Below are 13,827 nucleotides of genomic sequence, written 5' to 3'. Positions count from 1 at the left end.
CTTTACACTCAAATTAGACAGCTTAGAAGAAATGGACCAATTCTTTGAAAATCACATTATTATCAAAACTCAACCAATATAAAATAGATAAACCTAAACAGTTCTGTAACCATTAAAGACGCTGATTTTGTAATTTAAAAGCTCTCAAAAAGAGATCACTCTTGGGAATTCCCTGGCAGTCCAGCAGTTAAGACTCCACACTTTCACTGCCAAGGGCCCAGGGTTTGATCCCTGGTCAGGGAACTAAGACCCCACAAGCTGCAGGGCGTGGCCAAAAAAGAAAAAGAAAAAAAAAAAAAAGAGAGAGAGATCTCTATACTGAGATGGTTTCACTGGAGAATTCTACCAAATATTATCAGAGGAACTAACATCAATTTTTCACAAACTCTTTCAGAAAACAGAAGAGGAGGAAATACTACCCAATTCATTTTATGAGGCCACCAATATCTTGATACCAACACTATACAAAGACAGTACCAAAAAAAGAGAAAACTACAGACCAGTATCTCTCATGAATTTAAACACAAAACTTCTCCAAAAATAGTAGCATATCAAACCCAACAATATACAAAAAGATTACACACCATGACCAAGTGGGACTTATTCCAGGAATACAAGGCTGGGTCAACATTAAAAAAATCAATCAGTGTAATCTATATCAACAAGCTAAAGATGTGATCATATCAACTGACACAGAAAAAACCTTTGACAAATTCCAACACCCATTCATAATAAAAAATTATCAGCAACTCAATAAAAATCTATAGGGACTTCCCTGGTGGCACAGTGGTTAAGAATCCACCTGCCAATGCAGGGGATACGGGCTCAATCCCTGGTACGAAAAGATCCCACATGCCGCGAAGCAACTAAGCCTGTGTGCTACAACTACTGAGCCTGCGCTCTAGAGCCCACGAGCCACAACTACTGAAGCCCGTGCACCTACTGAAGCCCGCGCACCTAGAGCCCATGGTCTGCAACAAGAGAAGCCACCGCAATGAAAAGCCTACACACTGCAATGAAGAGTAGCCCCCGCTTGCCGCAACTAGAGAAAGCCTGCGCACAACAATGAAGACCCAACACAGCCAAAAAACAAAACAAAAAAATCATCTATAAAAAACTCTATAGCTAACATCATACTCAAGGGTGAAAGACTGAATATGTTTCCGTTAAAATCTGAATGAGGCAAGGATGTCCACTATGACCATTCTTATTCAACACAGAACTTAAAGTTCTAGCCACTGCAATAAGGAAAAAAAAAAGAAATAAAAGGTATAGAGGGCTTCCCTGGTGGCGCAGTGGTTGAGAGTCTGCCTGCCGATGCAGGGGACACGGGTTCGTGCCCCGGTCCGGGAAGATCCCACATGCCGCGGAGCGGCTGGGCCCATGAGCCATGGCCACTGAACCTGCGTGTCCGGAGCCTGTGCTCCGCAACGGGAGAGACCACAACAGTGAGAGGCCTGCGTACCTCCAAAAAAAAAAAAAAAAAAAAAAAGGTATACAGATTGAAAAGGAAGAAATAAAGCTTTTCATATTTGTAGATGACATGATTGTCTACATTAGAAAATCCCAGGGAATCTACCACAAAACCTCACAGTTCAGCAAGGTAACAGGATGCAAGATCAACACACGAAAATTAATTGAATTTCTATACACATACAATGAGCATGCACTAACCAAAATTATAAACACAATACTATCTACAATTGCTCTAAGAAAAATTAAACACTTAGGTATATGCTTAACAAAACATATCTTTAGGATCTATACATTGAAAATTATAAAATGCTAATGAAAGAATTCAAAGACCTAAACTGGAGACATACCACATTCATGGACTGGAAGATTCAACGCAGTAAATATGTCAATTCTCCCCAACTGACCAACAGGTTTAATACAATTCTTGTCAAAATCCAGTAAAGATTTTTGTTGACATAGACAAGATCATTCTAAAATTTATATGGAAAGGCACAAACCCTAGAATAGCTGAAATAATATTGAAAAAGAAGAATAAAATGGGAGAAATCACTTTACCCACTATTTGGACTTACAATACAGCTACAGTAAAACAGTATGTGATACCTATTGTGGGATAGACAGAGCAATGGAACAAAATGGAGAACCTACATAAAAATGCTTAACTGATTTTTTAAGAGTACAAAAGTAATTTAATGAAATGACAACTTTTTCAACAAGTGGTTCTGGAAAAAATTGGACATTTGTAGGCAAAAGAACTGAACCTTGACCTAAGTATCACACCTTATATAAAAATTATTTAAAATGGACCACAGACTTAAATATAAAATATAAAACTATAAAACTTAAAATAGGATAAATCTTCAGGACGCAGGATTAGGGAAAGTGTTCACGAACTTGACACCTAAAATGTGATCCATGAAAGGAAGAACTGATAAAGTGAACTTCATCAATTTAAAACTCTGCTCTGCAAAATATCCCGTGAAGGTTAAAAAGACAATCTGTAGACTGGGAGAAAATATTTAGAAACCATATATCCTGAAAAGGACTAGTATCTAAAATTTAAAAAAAACCTTCAAAACTCAACAGCAAAAAAAACTAACAATCTAATGAGAAAACAGGAAAAGGACACAAACAGATATTTCACTAAAGAAGATACAAATAAGCACATAAAAAGATATTCAACCTTAGCCATTAGGGAAATGGAAATTAAAACTACAACGAGCTACCACTACACACGTATCAACACGACTAAAATAAAAAATACTGACTACACAAATGCAGGCAAGAATCCCTAGAAACTGGATTGCTCATACACTGCTGGTGGAAATTTAACATGGTACAGCCACCCAGGAAGAAAGTCTAGCAGTTTCTTATGAAACTCAGCATAAAACTACCATACAACCCAGCAACTGTACTCTTGGTCATCTATCCCAGAGAAAAGTCAGCACCCAGATCTAGGACTTCCAAGTCTCCAGAACTGTGAGAAAATAAATTTCTGCTGTTTAAATCAGCCAGTCTGTTGTGTTTTGTTATGGCAGCCTGAGCAGACTGATACAAGAAGTCTAAATCATACCATCACAGTGTACACCTTAAACTTAAAAACAAAGAAGCCTAGTACACAGAAGGCTCTCAAACAGCTGTTGATTAATTAAAAGAATAATATCAATCAACCAATCAACTAAAAGCATGCTACATTCAGATTATAATTTAGTAAGGAAATATTTAGAAAACTATTAAGGTCAATAATTTGAGATCAAAGATTTTGGGCTTTAGCTATTAGGGAGGCTATTATCCATTATAATAGTTTAGTGGCAATGGGAATGTAATGGAAAGGTTGTGAAATATATCACAATCAGGTATAAAAGGGAAAGATGAAGCCAAGATAATCATGATGAACCTGACAGACTAGATCAACCAGTATAAATCAATAACTAAAGAATGAAATGTTAGTTCAAAACAACTGAATAATAAGTATTAAGCTGACATTTTCTAAAAAGAGGAAATAATAGCAACCAGGAAGGTAATATGGGTTACATTCTAAATCTTAATTTTCAGGAAACCGCTCACACACACACAAACACAGGAAACCGCTAACATCCCCCCCGCCACACACACAGCTATTTTTTGCTCCAAAAGAAAGAGAATAGAAATGCAGCAGGCAGGTTTTTTTCCCCTTCAAGGAATATTAGTAGTATTAAAGAATGAACTATTTTAAAACTGCTGGGAGAAAGTCACAAAACTCATGGTTGTACAGAAAAGTAATTAATAGTATAATTTATTATCTTTTCAATGGATTGACCCTAAAATGAACAGGTGATTCTAAACTAGATGAATGTTATTATTATTAGCATTTCTTTCAATTACAGTCCTTCACCGCAAAACTGGTTTGCCCAAGGTGCTTCCTCTAACTCAATTTTCCTATTTGTCCATCTGTGAGTTACCTGTGACAATAAAAGGGAAATTGTTTCTGCCATTATTATTTCCTCAGGACTAGCAAGCTGTATGTACACATTCTCTATTCCACATACAACTTGTAGTATACTATCTTTATAGTATTTAATTAATGTAAAAGAGGGGCTAGCATTTCTCTAAGTTCAATGCATGCTTTTAGTGAACGATGAGTAACTCAGTAAGGCAACATCGTGGAAGTGTTGTCTTTGGGAAACAAGTAGATAGATTCAAGGAAGTAAGGGTCAGATTATACGAGTTTATTGTGGTGAAATTAAGGAGATGAAATTGTATCTAGGAATTTTGGGGAAACTACTAAAGGAATATGAGACCCAAGCTTTAGAAAGTTCAGTATTGTAAGCAATACAAAAGTTAGAGAGAGGTGAAAACTGGGCCTTGAACAAATATTAGAAACCTTATCTGCAATAATACAGACAAGACTGAAGAGGGGTAGAGATAAAAAGGATGAAACAGAATCAAGAATAAAGAAGACCTGATTGAATAAATGGAGGAATCACTCATACCTAGGTTTATGACTATTTTTTTCTATCTATCTATCTAGTTATGACTGTGTTGGGTCTTCGTTGCTGTGCGCAGGCTTTCTCTAGTTGTGGTGAGCGGGGGCTAGTCTTTGTTTCGGTGCGCAGGCTTCTCATTGCAGTGGCTTCTCTTGTTGTGGAGCACGGGCTCTAAGTGCGCAGGCTTCAGTAGCTGCGGCACACGGGCTTCAGTAGTTGTGGGTCACGGGCTCCAGAGTGGAAGTTCAGTAGTTGTGGCACGTGGGCTTAGTTGCTCCATGGCATGTGGGATCTTCCGAGACCAGGGCTCAAGCCCATGTCCGCTGCAGTGGCAGGCAATCGGATTCTTACCCACTGTGCTACCGGGGAAGCCCTCTGACTATTATTGATGCATACTTTGATATCATTCACCAAATCCATGAAAAGTCCAAGATCTTATACAGTGTAGCATAAGAATTTAAGTAAGAATATAGATTTATCCTACTTTAAGAATACTGAAGATTTAAAAATCTGAACATATAAACTAAAATATAAGGCCTTGTTCATTATAGAAATCTTTATTCAAATGTTACCTAGATCTTCTCAGTAAGGCCTTCCTTGGTTATTCTAAGTAAAACTTTAACTAACCTCCCCACAAAAAATCCCCTACACTCCTTTTTCCCCAGCACTTAATACTTTCTAATATTATGTATAGCATAATATTCATTTACTTATTTATTTACGGTAGTATTTCTCTGGCCCTCACCACAATGTATGTTCCCTTAGGAACGGGGATTTCTGTCTTTGTCCATTTACATATCCCCAATGCCTAGAACAGCAAATATCTAGCAAATAGTAGATGCTCAATAAATATTTGTTGCATGAAAGACTCACCTTTAAATACTGAATTTTCCCTTTTAACAATGGGTATTCAACAAAGTTCCTTTAGTGTAAGGTAAGATTAAAACTCAGCAACAGGGGCGTCCCTGGTGGTGAAGTGGTTAAGAATCCGCCTGCCAATGCAGGGGACACGGGTTCAATCCCTGGTCCGGGAAGATCCCACATGCCATGGAGCAACTAAGCCCATGTGCCACAACTACTGACCCACATGCCACAACTACTGAAACCCGTGCTCCTAGAGCCCATGCTCCACAGCAAGAGAAGCCACCGCAATGAGAAGCCCGTGCACTGCAACAAAGAGTATCCCCCACTCGCCACAACTAGAGAAAGCCCGCACGCAGCAACGAAGATCCAATGCAGCCAAAAATAAATAAATAAAACAAATAAATTTTTTAAAAAAAACAACTCAGCAACATATTTTCCACTGAAATATCAATGAAAGAGTGGTTTAAATGACTGATAAGGAAAATTCAGATTGGATTTAAAAAGAAAATAATAAAAGATACTAAATATAATAAAAGAATTAAAGAATAATAATAAAATAATAATAAAGATAATAAAATAATAAAAGAAGCCAGAAGGAATCTAGCGAAATGAGTGGCACAGATAATAGAGTAAGCATCAAACTGTACAGCAAGGGATGGGAAATAAAATAGAAATGACAGGAAATTGTAAAACTCCTCAAATGGAAAAGTTCTGGTAACAACCAGATCCAGGAAAGTAGCCTGCTGAAATGAAGACCAGAAGGTCAGGCCATGCAAAGAAAAGTAGCCAAGAATGATGATGAGGCTCAGACGTGGAAAAGTTGGCATTTAGAAGGAATTGCTAAGATCAGTAGATGAAAATAAAAGCTAAAGGATGGTGTTCTGAATGGTACAGAGTATCAGTAAAAAAATGTCTATATGTGGGTTATATAGTAACATTCTGTGAGGGGAACAAGGAACAACAAAAATGCTGACACTACCTCTATTCCCACTCCCACTTATTTCCCAACTCTGTGATATTATGGTGAACAGGAAAACCAGTATCTTTCAAGAGACAGAGCTGCTGAGTCCTAAGGGTAATGCCAGTTAACAGAATTGGTTTTTTAGTGGAGGAAGAGTACTGTAGAAGGACTGATGTTTCACAATAGAATAATTCACAGAGGCACAGTGGGAAAGGCTAAGCAGAAAATTGTTCTGTACTTTATAAAGTTCAATCCAAGGCAGAAAGATATTTCCCTGGTCTTTTGGGGTTTCCCATGGTGGAAAGGAGGATGAGTCTCATTTTTAATAAAGCTACTGCTATGCTATAATCATTTTATTTTCTTCTTTAAAAATACTCGAGTTTTGCTTTAGGCTCTAATAACTGTAAAGAAACTCCATTTTAGAAATGTATCTTTTTAAACAACAGAACTATTATCTCATAGGCATTTTAATTTTTATAAACCACTTTTATCCACAACCTAATTACTTATTAATCCAAAACAACAATTCCTTAATCTCTTTGGCAACTTCCTAAACTTGATATCTCCTGCTTTTTCCTTTCTTTGTTTCAATTATTATACTTAGTATAAACTCTAAGTTTATAATGATAGCTATAAGTTTGCTTTGACATTGAACAGTGCCTTTTTCTATTTTCCACAGAACATCTTAAGTACAGAGGTTGTGGTTGTAAGTCTTACTGTATCTTTCTATGTAGCCCACTCGATTTTTGTCATCTCTTAGCACACAATATGCTTTAAAAAGCACAATAACATTGATTAGTAAATTTACAGTATTTTATTGTCCTACAATAAAAGCTTAAGAATGGCTAATTTAGATCCCCAGTTATTAAAAACTTTGTTTAGTAGTAAATATTTTAGCAAAAATTTAATATCATTATTGAAAGTTTATTCAGGTACTTATAAAGACTTTAAAAGTGTATTATAGTTCAGTATTTTAGATTTTCCTATCACATACAATTCAACTAAAAATGATCAAATAATTTAACATATACATATGGTAAGATGACAAAATGTTTGCCTATAAAATAGCAATGTCACACCAATAGAGAAGAGCCACTACAGAAAAATGAATGCAAAAGAGAAAGTTTCTATCATGGAGATCTGAAGCACTACAGTAAAGATTATTTATACAAATTAACAGTTAAGTTTTAGTTAGCATTTAAAAAAATGTGATCCAAGATAACACTAATTTATATTAAAGAATTAAAGGGAGAAATCAAAGCTATAAAGATTTAGAAGGAAATGGATGATACAACTCATACATATCAAGAAAAGGGGTTCTGAGAAGCTATCCTTGTCAAAGACCATTCCATACATCCCTAAGTATCTGGGAGAAAGTACTTTCATTATCTTGGGCTACAACACCAAAGCCTGGTGTTTTTTCAATTTCTCCTGAATTATCAATAAAGTATGAAAGCCAATTACATAAAGCAGTGCTTTCCAACTTATTTCTCAGGCATACTCAGAAAAATAACAATTATAAGGCAACCAGAAAAGAGAAGGAGCCTAGTGGTTAAGAGGCAAAGAGACTTGGAGGCTCCAGCCACTTTTACCTATTCATGGCACATAGCTTGGGAAGCTCTAATTTAGATTAGCAACTTGGGAAATAAACTCTACCTTTGTAAGTATCACAAAAACAAGCAAGTTATAGGTAAGCATCAGAGGAAATAATTTCAGGTCACTCTGAATGAATGAATACTGAGCAAATTATACAAAATACCACCTTCTTGAAAAATCCTCATCAGCCTGCTCTTGATTTGTGCTCCCTTTCTTATCAAAAAAAAAAAAAAAAAAGAAAAAAAAAGAAAAAAGAAAAAAAGAGTGAAATATAACCCTCTGGGAAGTATAACAAGACATTTTTAGTACAAGTACTTGTAAATCTAAGACTGGAAAAATCTTCTACTAAATGCTTCGTTCACTCTTCAGAAAAGCCATCTTTCATCTTCACTACTGTAACTAGTATTTTGACTATTATAAGCCCTCTTTAAAATATTATCTAGGGCTTCCCTGGTGGCGCAGTGGTTGAGGGTCCGCCTGCCGATGCAGGGGACACGGGTTCGTGGCCCAGTCCGGGAGGATCCCACGTGCCGTGGAGTGGCTGGGCCCGTGAGCCATGGCCGCTGGGCCTGCGCGTCCAGAGCATGTGCTCTGCAGTGGGAGAGGCCACAGCAGTGAGAGGCCCGCGTACCGCAAAAAATATATATATATATTATCTAGTATTTCCTTATTAGCTACACAAGTGGCTATAGGTACCTCATTACTAATTATCCATTCTTTCTTAAAGGACACAAGTTTTTTCCTGAGGTATGAGGGGTAGGTATCTCACTTCATTTCTAGAATTCATCCAAGGTAGAGGACTCTAAGATGTGACCCACAGACAAAATGGGTAGAGAACACAGTTTGTAGCACTATCTTTTACATGATTAACTATTACATAGGAACAATATTAAAGTTCAGTTTACTCATCAAGAAGGATATTAAAGAAAACTATCATTAACTTTGTAAACTTATAGATTCAACAGTCACAGTGTACACCTGTTTTATATTACTAGAACCCAGAAAAATGGATTAAAATAAAGCCAATCAATAAAAATATCTATAGAAATGGACATTAATGACCCCCAAAAGCGGTGATAATGTAAAAGAATAATACTTCAATTCTGTAATTGCTTCAGAAGTATCTTAGAAGTGTATTATGCAGCAGAAGGGGCCAATTAATCTGCTTATTTCAATGTCACTGTCCCATTTGTCTTGAGACTTCACAAGACTGCTACTTTCAATTTATGGCCATGCATTATTGCCTCTGCCTTTGGTCATACAATTTCCCCATAACCTAAAATGCTTTATTATAACTATTCCCTACAAAAATTAAGACAATCCTCCAATTGAAAGTAATGTTTCCTTTATGTCTACACTGAGATATATTTATCATTCCTGTTTCACAAATAACAAGCTTCCTCGAGGAGAAATGGTTAAGTGAAACAACTGTTTTGATTCCTAGGTCAGTGCTTCTATCAAAAGAACCTATTTTCTTGTTAGTCTATTATGATTCTACACCTTAGGATTAAGTTAAGGCCCTTTTTTATGTCCCACATTAGGAAATAAGTTTGTATTATGTCCAAATCCCAGGCTTACTCTCTCTAAGCTTATGTCAAAGCCACACTCTGAGCAACCACCTAAAACATTAATCTGAGCTTATCTCTGACCAGCCTCACTCCTAGTGATGCAGATTTGGTTCCTTATTTAATTTTCCTCAAGTAAACTGTCCATGCTCATCAATATAGCCAATAGAGTAGTCCCTTGGTATCCACAGGGGATTGGTTCCAGGACCCGCCCCCCAGCCCCCACTGATACTAAAATCTGCAGATGCTCAAGTCCTTATATAAAATGGCATAGTATTTGCATATAACCCACACATCCTCCCTCCCATATACTTTAAGTCATCTCTAAATTATTTATAATACCTAATACAAAGTAAATGCTATGTAAATAGTTGGCAGCACAAGGAGAATTCAGGTTTTGCTTTTTAGAACTTTCTGTAAGTTCTTTTCCAAATATTTTCCATCTGTGGTTGGTTGAATCCAGAGATGTGAAATCCATGGATACGTAGGGTCGACTGTGTTGTTTCACTCTGATATTTTTTTTCCCTCTTTTTCACATCTAGGTCATCTTTTCCTTGTTCTTATGCTTTTTCTAGCAAGCTTTTTTTCCCTCCCTTTCTCCACCTTTGACTTCTTTCTTCCCTTTTTCCATCTTTACTATTAAAAAATGCCTTAGATTGTCACTATTTTATTCAGTTTCTAAAATCTACAACTTCTTCTCCAACACTCGCCAATTATCAACAGCTCAGACAAAAAGCACTACACTCCAGGATGGGTCACCATAGGCTCTCTCTTAGAAGTCTACAAGCCATATTTTAAATAAGCATCAGTATATGTTAGCCACCATGTTATCCAAGGCCAGAACCACATTTAAATATTTAAACTTTTAGAGATGACATGTTAAATTTATCATATATACTTCTGACTTCAAATGGGGTTTCCTAGTCCTAAAACCACATTCTGGTTAATTGAGATACACAGTAGTAAATCCTAAACTCACAAAAAATTAGAGTTAGAAGGCTTTCAAGACGATTTAGGAAAACTCTCCAGTTAACTGAGACAGAAACTGGAGCACAGACAAGTTAGGCAACTTTTAAAATTACTGAAATAATTCAATAGTAAAAAATATCCAGAAATCAAGAACCAAAATTAAAAGTAGTATAAAATGTTCATGTATAAAAGAATTATTCAACACTTAAAACACATTTTCAATAGAAATAATACTATAGATGCTGAATGAGCTCACAAACTAATCCACAGATATATAGTTAAAGGGAATAACAGTTATGTTCAAGAGTCTTGGAAATTTTGGGCACTTTTATTCTCTTTTTGCTTCTAAGTTGTATGCTCTCTGCTTAATGCAGGAATGACATTAACATTACTCAGCTTTTTAGATATGATTTGTTTTTGGCTCACAAATGAAATAAAAGAGAAAGAGCTTTCTACACTAATTAAGAGAGAGTAGACGTCTAACATTATCAAAGGTTAGATTCAAATTTTTAAATATATGAATGTAAGAAAACACTTGTCTGGGTGGAAGATAGTAGAGTTAAAACCTAGGATGGCCACCAGGTAGTCATATGATGAGCCTAGATTGATAGGGGATGAAGAGAAACAATCTGAGAACACAAGAGTCTAGGATAAGGGCCAGCAAAATGTTTCTATAAGGGGCCAGATATTTACAGTCTCTGTTGCAACTACTCAACTCTGTCACTGCAGCCAGAGACAAAATGTAAACAGATCAGCTTGGCTATGTTCCAATAAAACTTTACTTATGGACATAGAAATTTGAATTTCATATAATTTTCATGTTCATAAAATTATTACTCTTTGATTTTTTCCAGTCATTTAAAAATGTAAAAACCATTCTTAACTCATGGGCTGTACAAAAACACATGACAGGCCTGGATGTGGCCTGTGGACTATAGTGCCAACCTCCAGTCTAGGCAACAGTGGGGAGAAGGGGAAGATGGTGCACCTGGGTTAATAACTAGGGGGACTATTCATGAATGTTCTTGCATTAAACCTAACAGAAAAGCAGCTCCCCTCTAACACATGCACATTAACGTCAGTCCCAGCTGCAAAGAAACAGGCATATTTTGCTGTCTTTAACTTTAAAAGAGCTACAGAAACAATCATTGATCCTGGACAAAAATAATTTTCATAAATAATAGTATACTAATCATAATTTTAAACAGAAAATTCATTCTATAGAATATTAAAATTATAGCAATAGAAGCATTATTCATTACCATTTTGTCCCTGAGTCGCTCTCCACGGATAAAAAAGTCAGCACAGCCATTCTCTTCCTGGTGGGGGACTTTGAAGACAGTGACGCAGCTTAGTCCACTCCCTCCAAGTGGTAACCATCCACCACTTGAGTCATCCCGGGTCATCACCACAGCTCGCACTCGTGCATAACTATTACTAAAATAGATGCAAAGATTAGAAGTTAGCTTTTCCATAAACAAAAAACAGCCAAGGTGTCAGTCTTGCTTGAGAAACCAAAGACCACATCAATTAACGTGTAGTAACTAAAGTGTTTACTACTTCCATGACAGTCCACAGACAGTAACCTGATTGAAAAAGATCAAAAACCACAGAGTAACTGACTTAAAGGTTAACTTATTTTGAAGACCAATCTCACAATAAAAGACTACAGCTCGATTATTTCAATTCATCATTTGAGTAGTTCAAGCACATCTGATTGCCATGGAACATGTAACAAAGGATCCCAGAGACAAACACGGTCAAACTACAGTCTGCCATCACATTTATCTAATATATGTCCACCTCCTACAATATAATCAGGACAAATTACTGCTGTATCTTAGCACATTTAATTGTGACATCTGTATGTTTCTAACATTTGAAATATAAGTAAAATGCTGAAACAAACATGCTTATTAGCTCAGACACATTTTTGATTATTTCTAACACCTCGGAATCTAAATCACAAATATATATAAACATGTTTTATTTTAGTAAGTTATCAGATAAATTGGTCTTTCATGCCCTCTTTTTGGCAGACTATTCTTAAGAGAGACCATATTCTAATTCCATTTAGAATCATTTCCCAGTATTAGCTACAACTATTTTTTACATAAAATCTAAGTAATGTTTCATATACTAATGTTCTAGATAACTGACATCTCAGCATTTTAGTTGTAAAACTTTTAATAATTATTAATGAAATCCTTTCTAAAAGTGGTATACCTTGCTGACTTCTTAGAAAATTACACTGAATATAACTTAAACATGTCTTGGTTATTACTACTATCAACTGAGATTCAATGTAACAATTATGTGCTACTTATTGTCTCTGCACATTCTAAGTGTTAAGTTGCCAGTTGTCATTTCTGTTGTCAGAGTGCTTGTGTGAGATCTACCCCTTGCTTTTTTTCTACTTTACTATACACATAAGGCATATTGATATTAAATATAAAGTTCAACAAATTCTGACAAATTACACATCTGTACAACCAACAGGATAATCAAGATACAGAACTCCAGAAAATTCCCTGAAGCCTCCCTCCCATCAAATAGGTAACCTAGGTAACACTGCTATCCCCGGTTTCTAATATATACATTAGTTTTGCCTGTTATGGGCCTTCACATAAATGGAATCAAATAGAATCAGGACTTGTACCCTTTTTGTCTCACTTCTTTCACTCATTATGCTGTTGTATTAGTACTTCATTCTTTTTTTACCACTAAGCAGAGTCCTCTCACTGAATAAATATATCACAATTCATTTATTCTTTCTTATGTTGATGGGCATTTGAAATGTTCCTAGCTGTTGGCTATTATGAATAAAGCTGTTACAAACATTCTTGTATAAGTCTTTTGTAGACGTATGTTTTCATTTCTCTTTAATAATTACCTAGGAATGGAATTGATGAGTCATAGGGTAGTAGGTTTACCTATGTAAGAAACTAACAAACTGGTTTCCAAAGTGATTGGACCATTATACATTCCCATCAACAATGTATGATAGTTTCAGTTACTCCTCATCTGTGCCAACACTTGTTGTTTCCAGTTTTTTAAACTTTACTCATTGTAGTAAGTATATAAGTGGTAACCCATTGTGATTTTTATATCCATTTTCCATGATGGATTCATGATGTTGTGCATTTTTTTCATATGCTCATTGGTCACATTTATATGCCTTCTTTTTAAGTCTTTTTTTTCTTTTTTTCTCTGCCATACCGTGTGGCACACGGGATCTTAGTTCCCCAACCAGGGATCAAACCCATGCTCACTGCAGTGGAAGTGCAGAGTCTTAACCACCGTACCACCAGGGAAGTCCCAGTCTTTTATTTTTTATTGTGCTGTCTTTTATTATTGATTTTTAGAAGTTCTTCATATAGTCTCGACACAAGTCTTCGGCCAGAGAGTTGTATACTTTTAAAGCTGCACT

General features: G+C 36.0%; 1 protein-coding gene across 2 annotated transcripts in view; it reads right to left on the bottom strand.

Moving 5' to 3' along the window:
• Window positions 1–13,827, bottom strand: part of SPRED1 (sprouty related EVH1 domain containing 1) — a 119,786-nt gene that overhangs the window by 58,980 nt on the left and 46,979 nt on the right. For both annotated transcript variants that reach the window (XM_033851435.2, XM_033851434.2), the window contains exon 2: window positions 11,660–11,834. In XM_033851435.2, coding sequence (XP_033707326.1) covers window positions 11,660–11,803 — 144 coding nt within the window. In that variant the 5' untranslated portion in view covers window positions 11,804–11,834. The remainder of the gene's footprint in view (window positions 1–11,659; window positions 11,835–13,827) is intronic.

Source organism: Tursiops truncatus, chromosome 2 (assembly GCF_011762595.2).
Source record: "Tursiops truncatus isolate mTurTru1 chromosome 2, mTurTru1.mat.Y, whole genome shotgun sequence".
NCBI classification, from domain to species: Eukaryota; Metazoa; Chordata; class Mammalia; order Artiodactyla; family Delphinidae; genus Tursiops; species Tursiops truncatus.
Note: the sequence above shows the minus strand (reverse complement) of the source record. Positions and strands in the feature narration are given on the sequence as shown.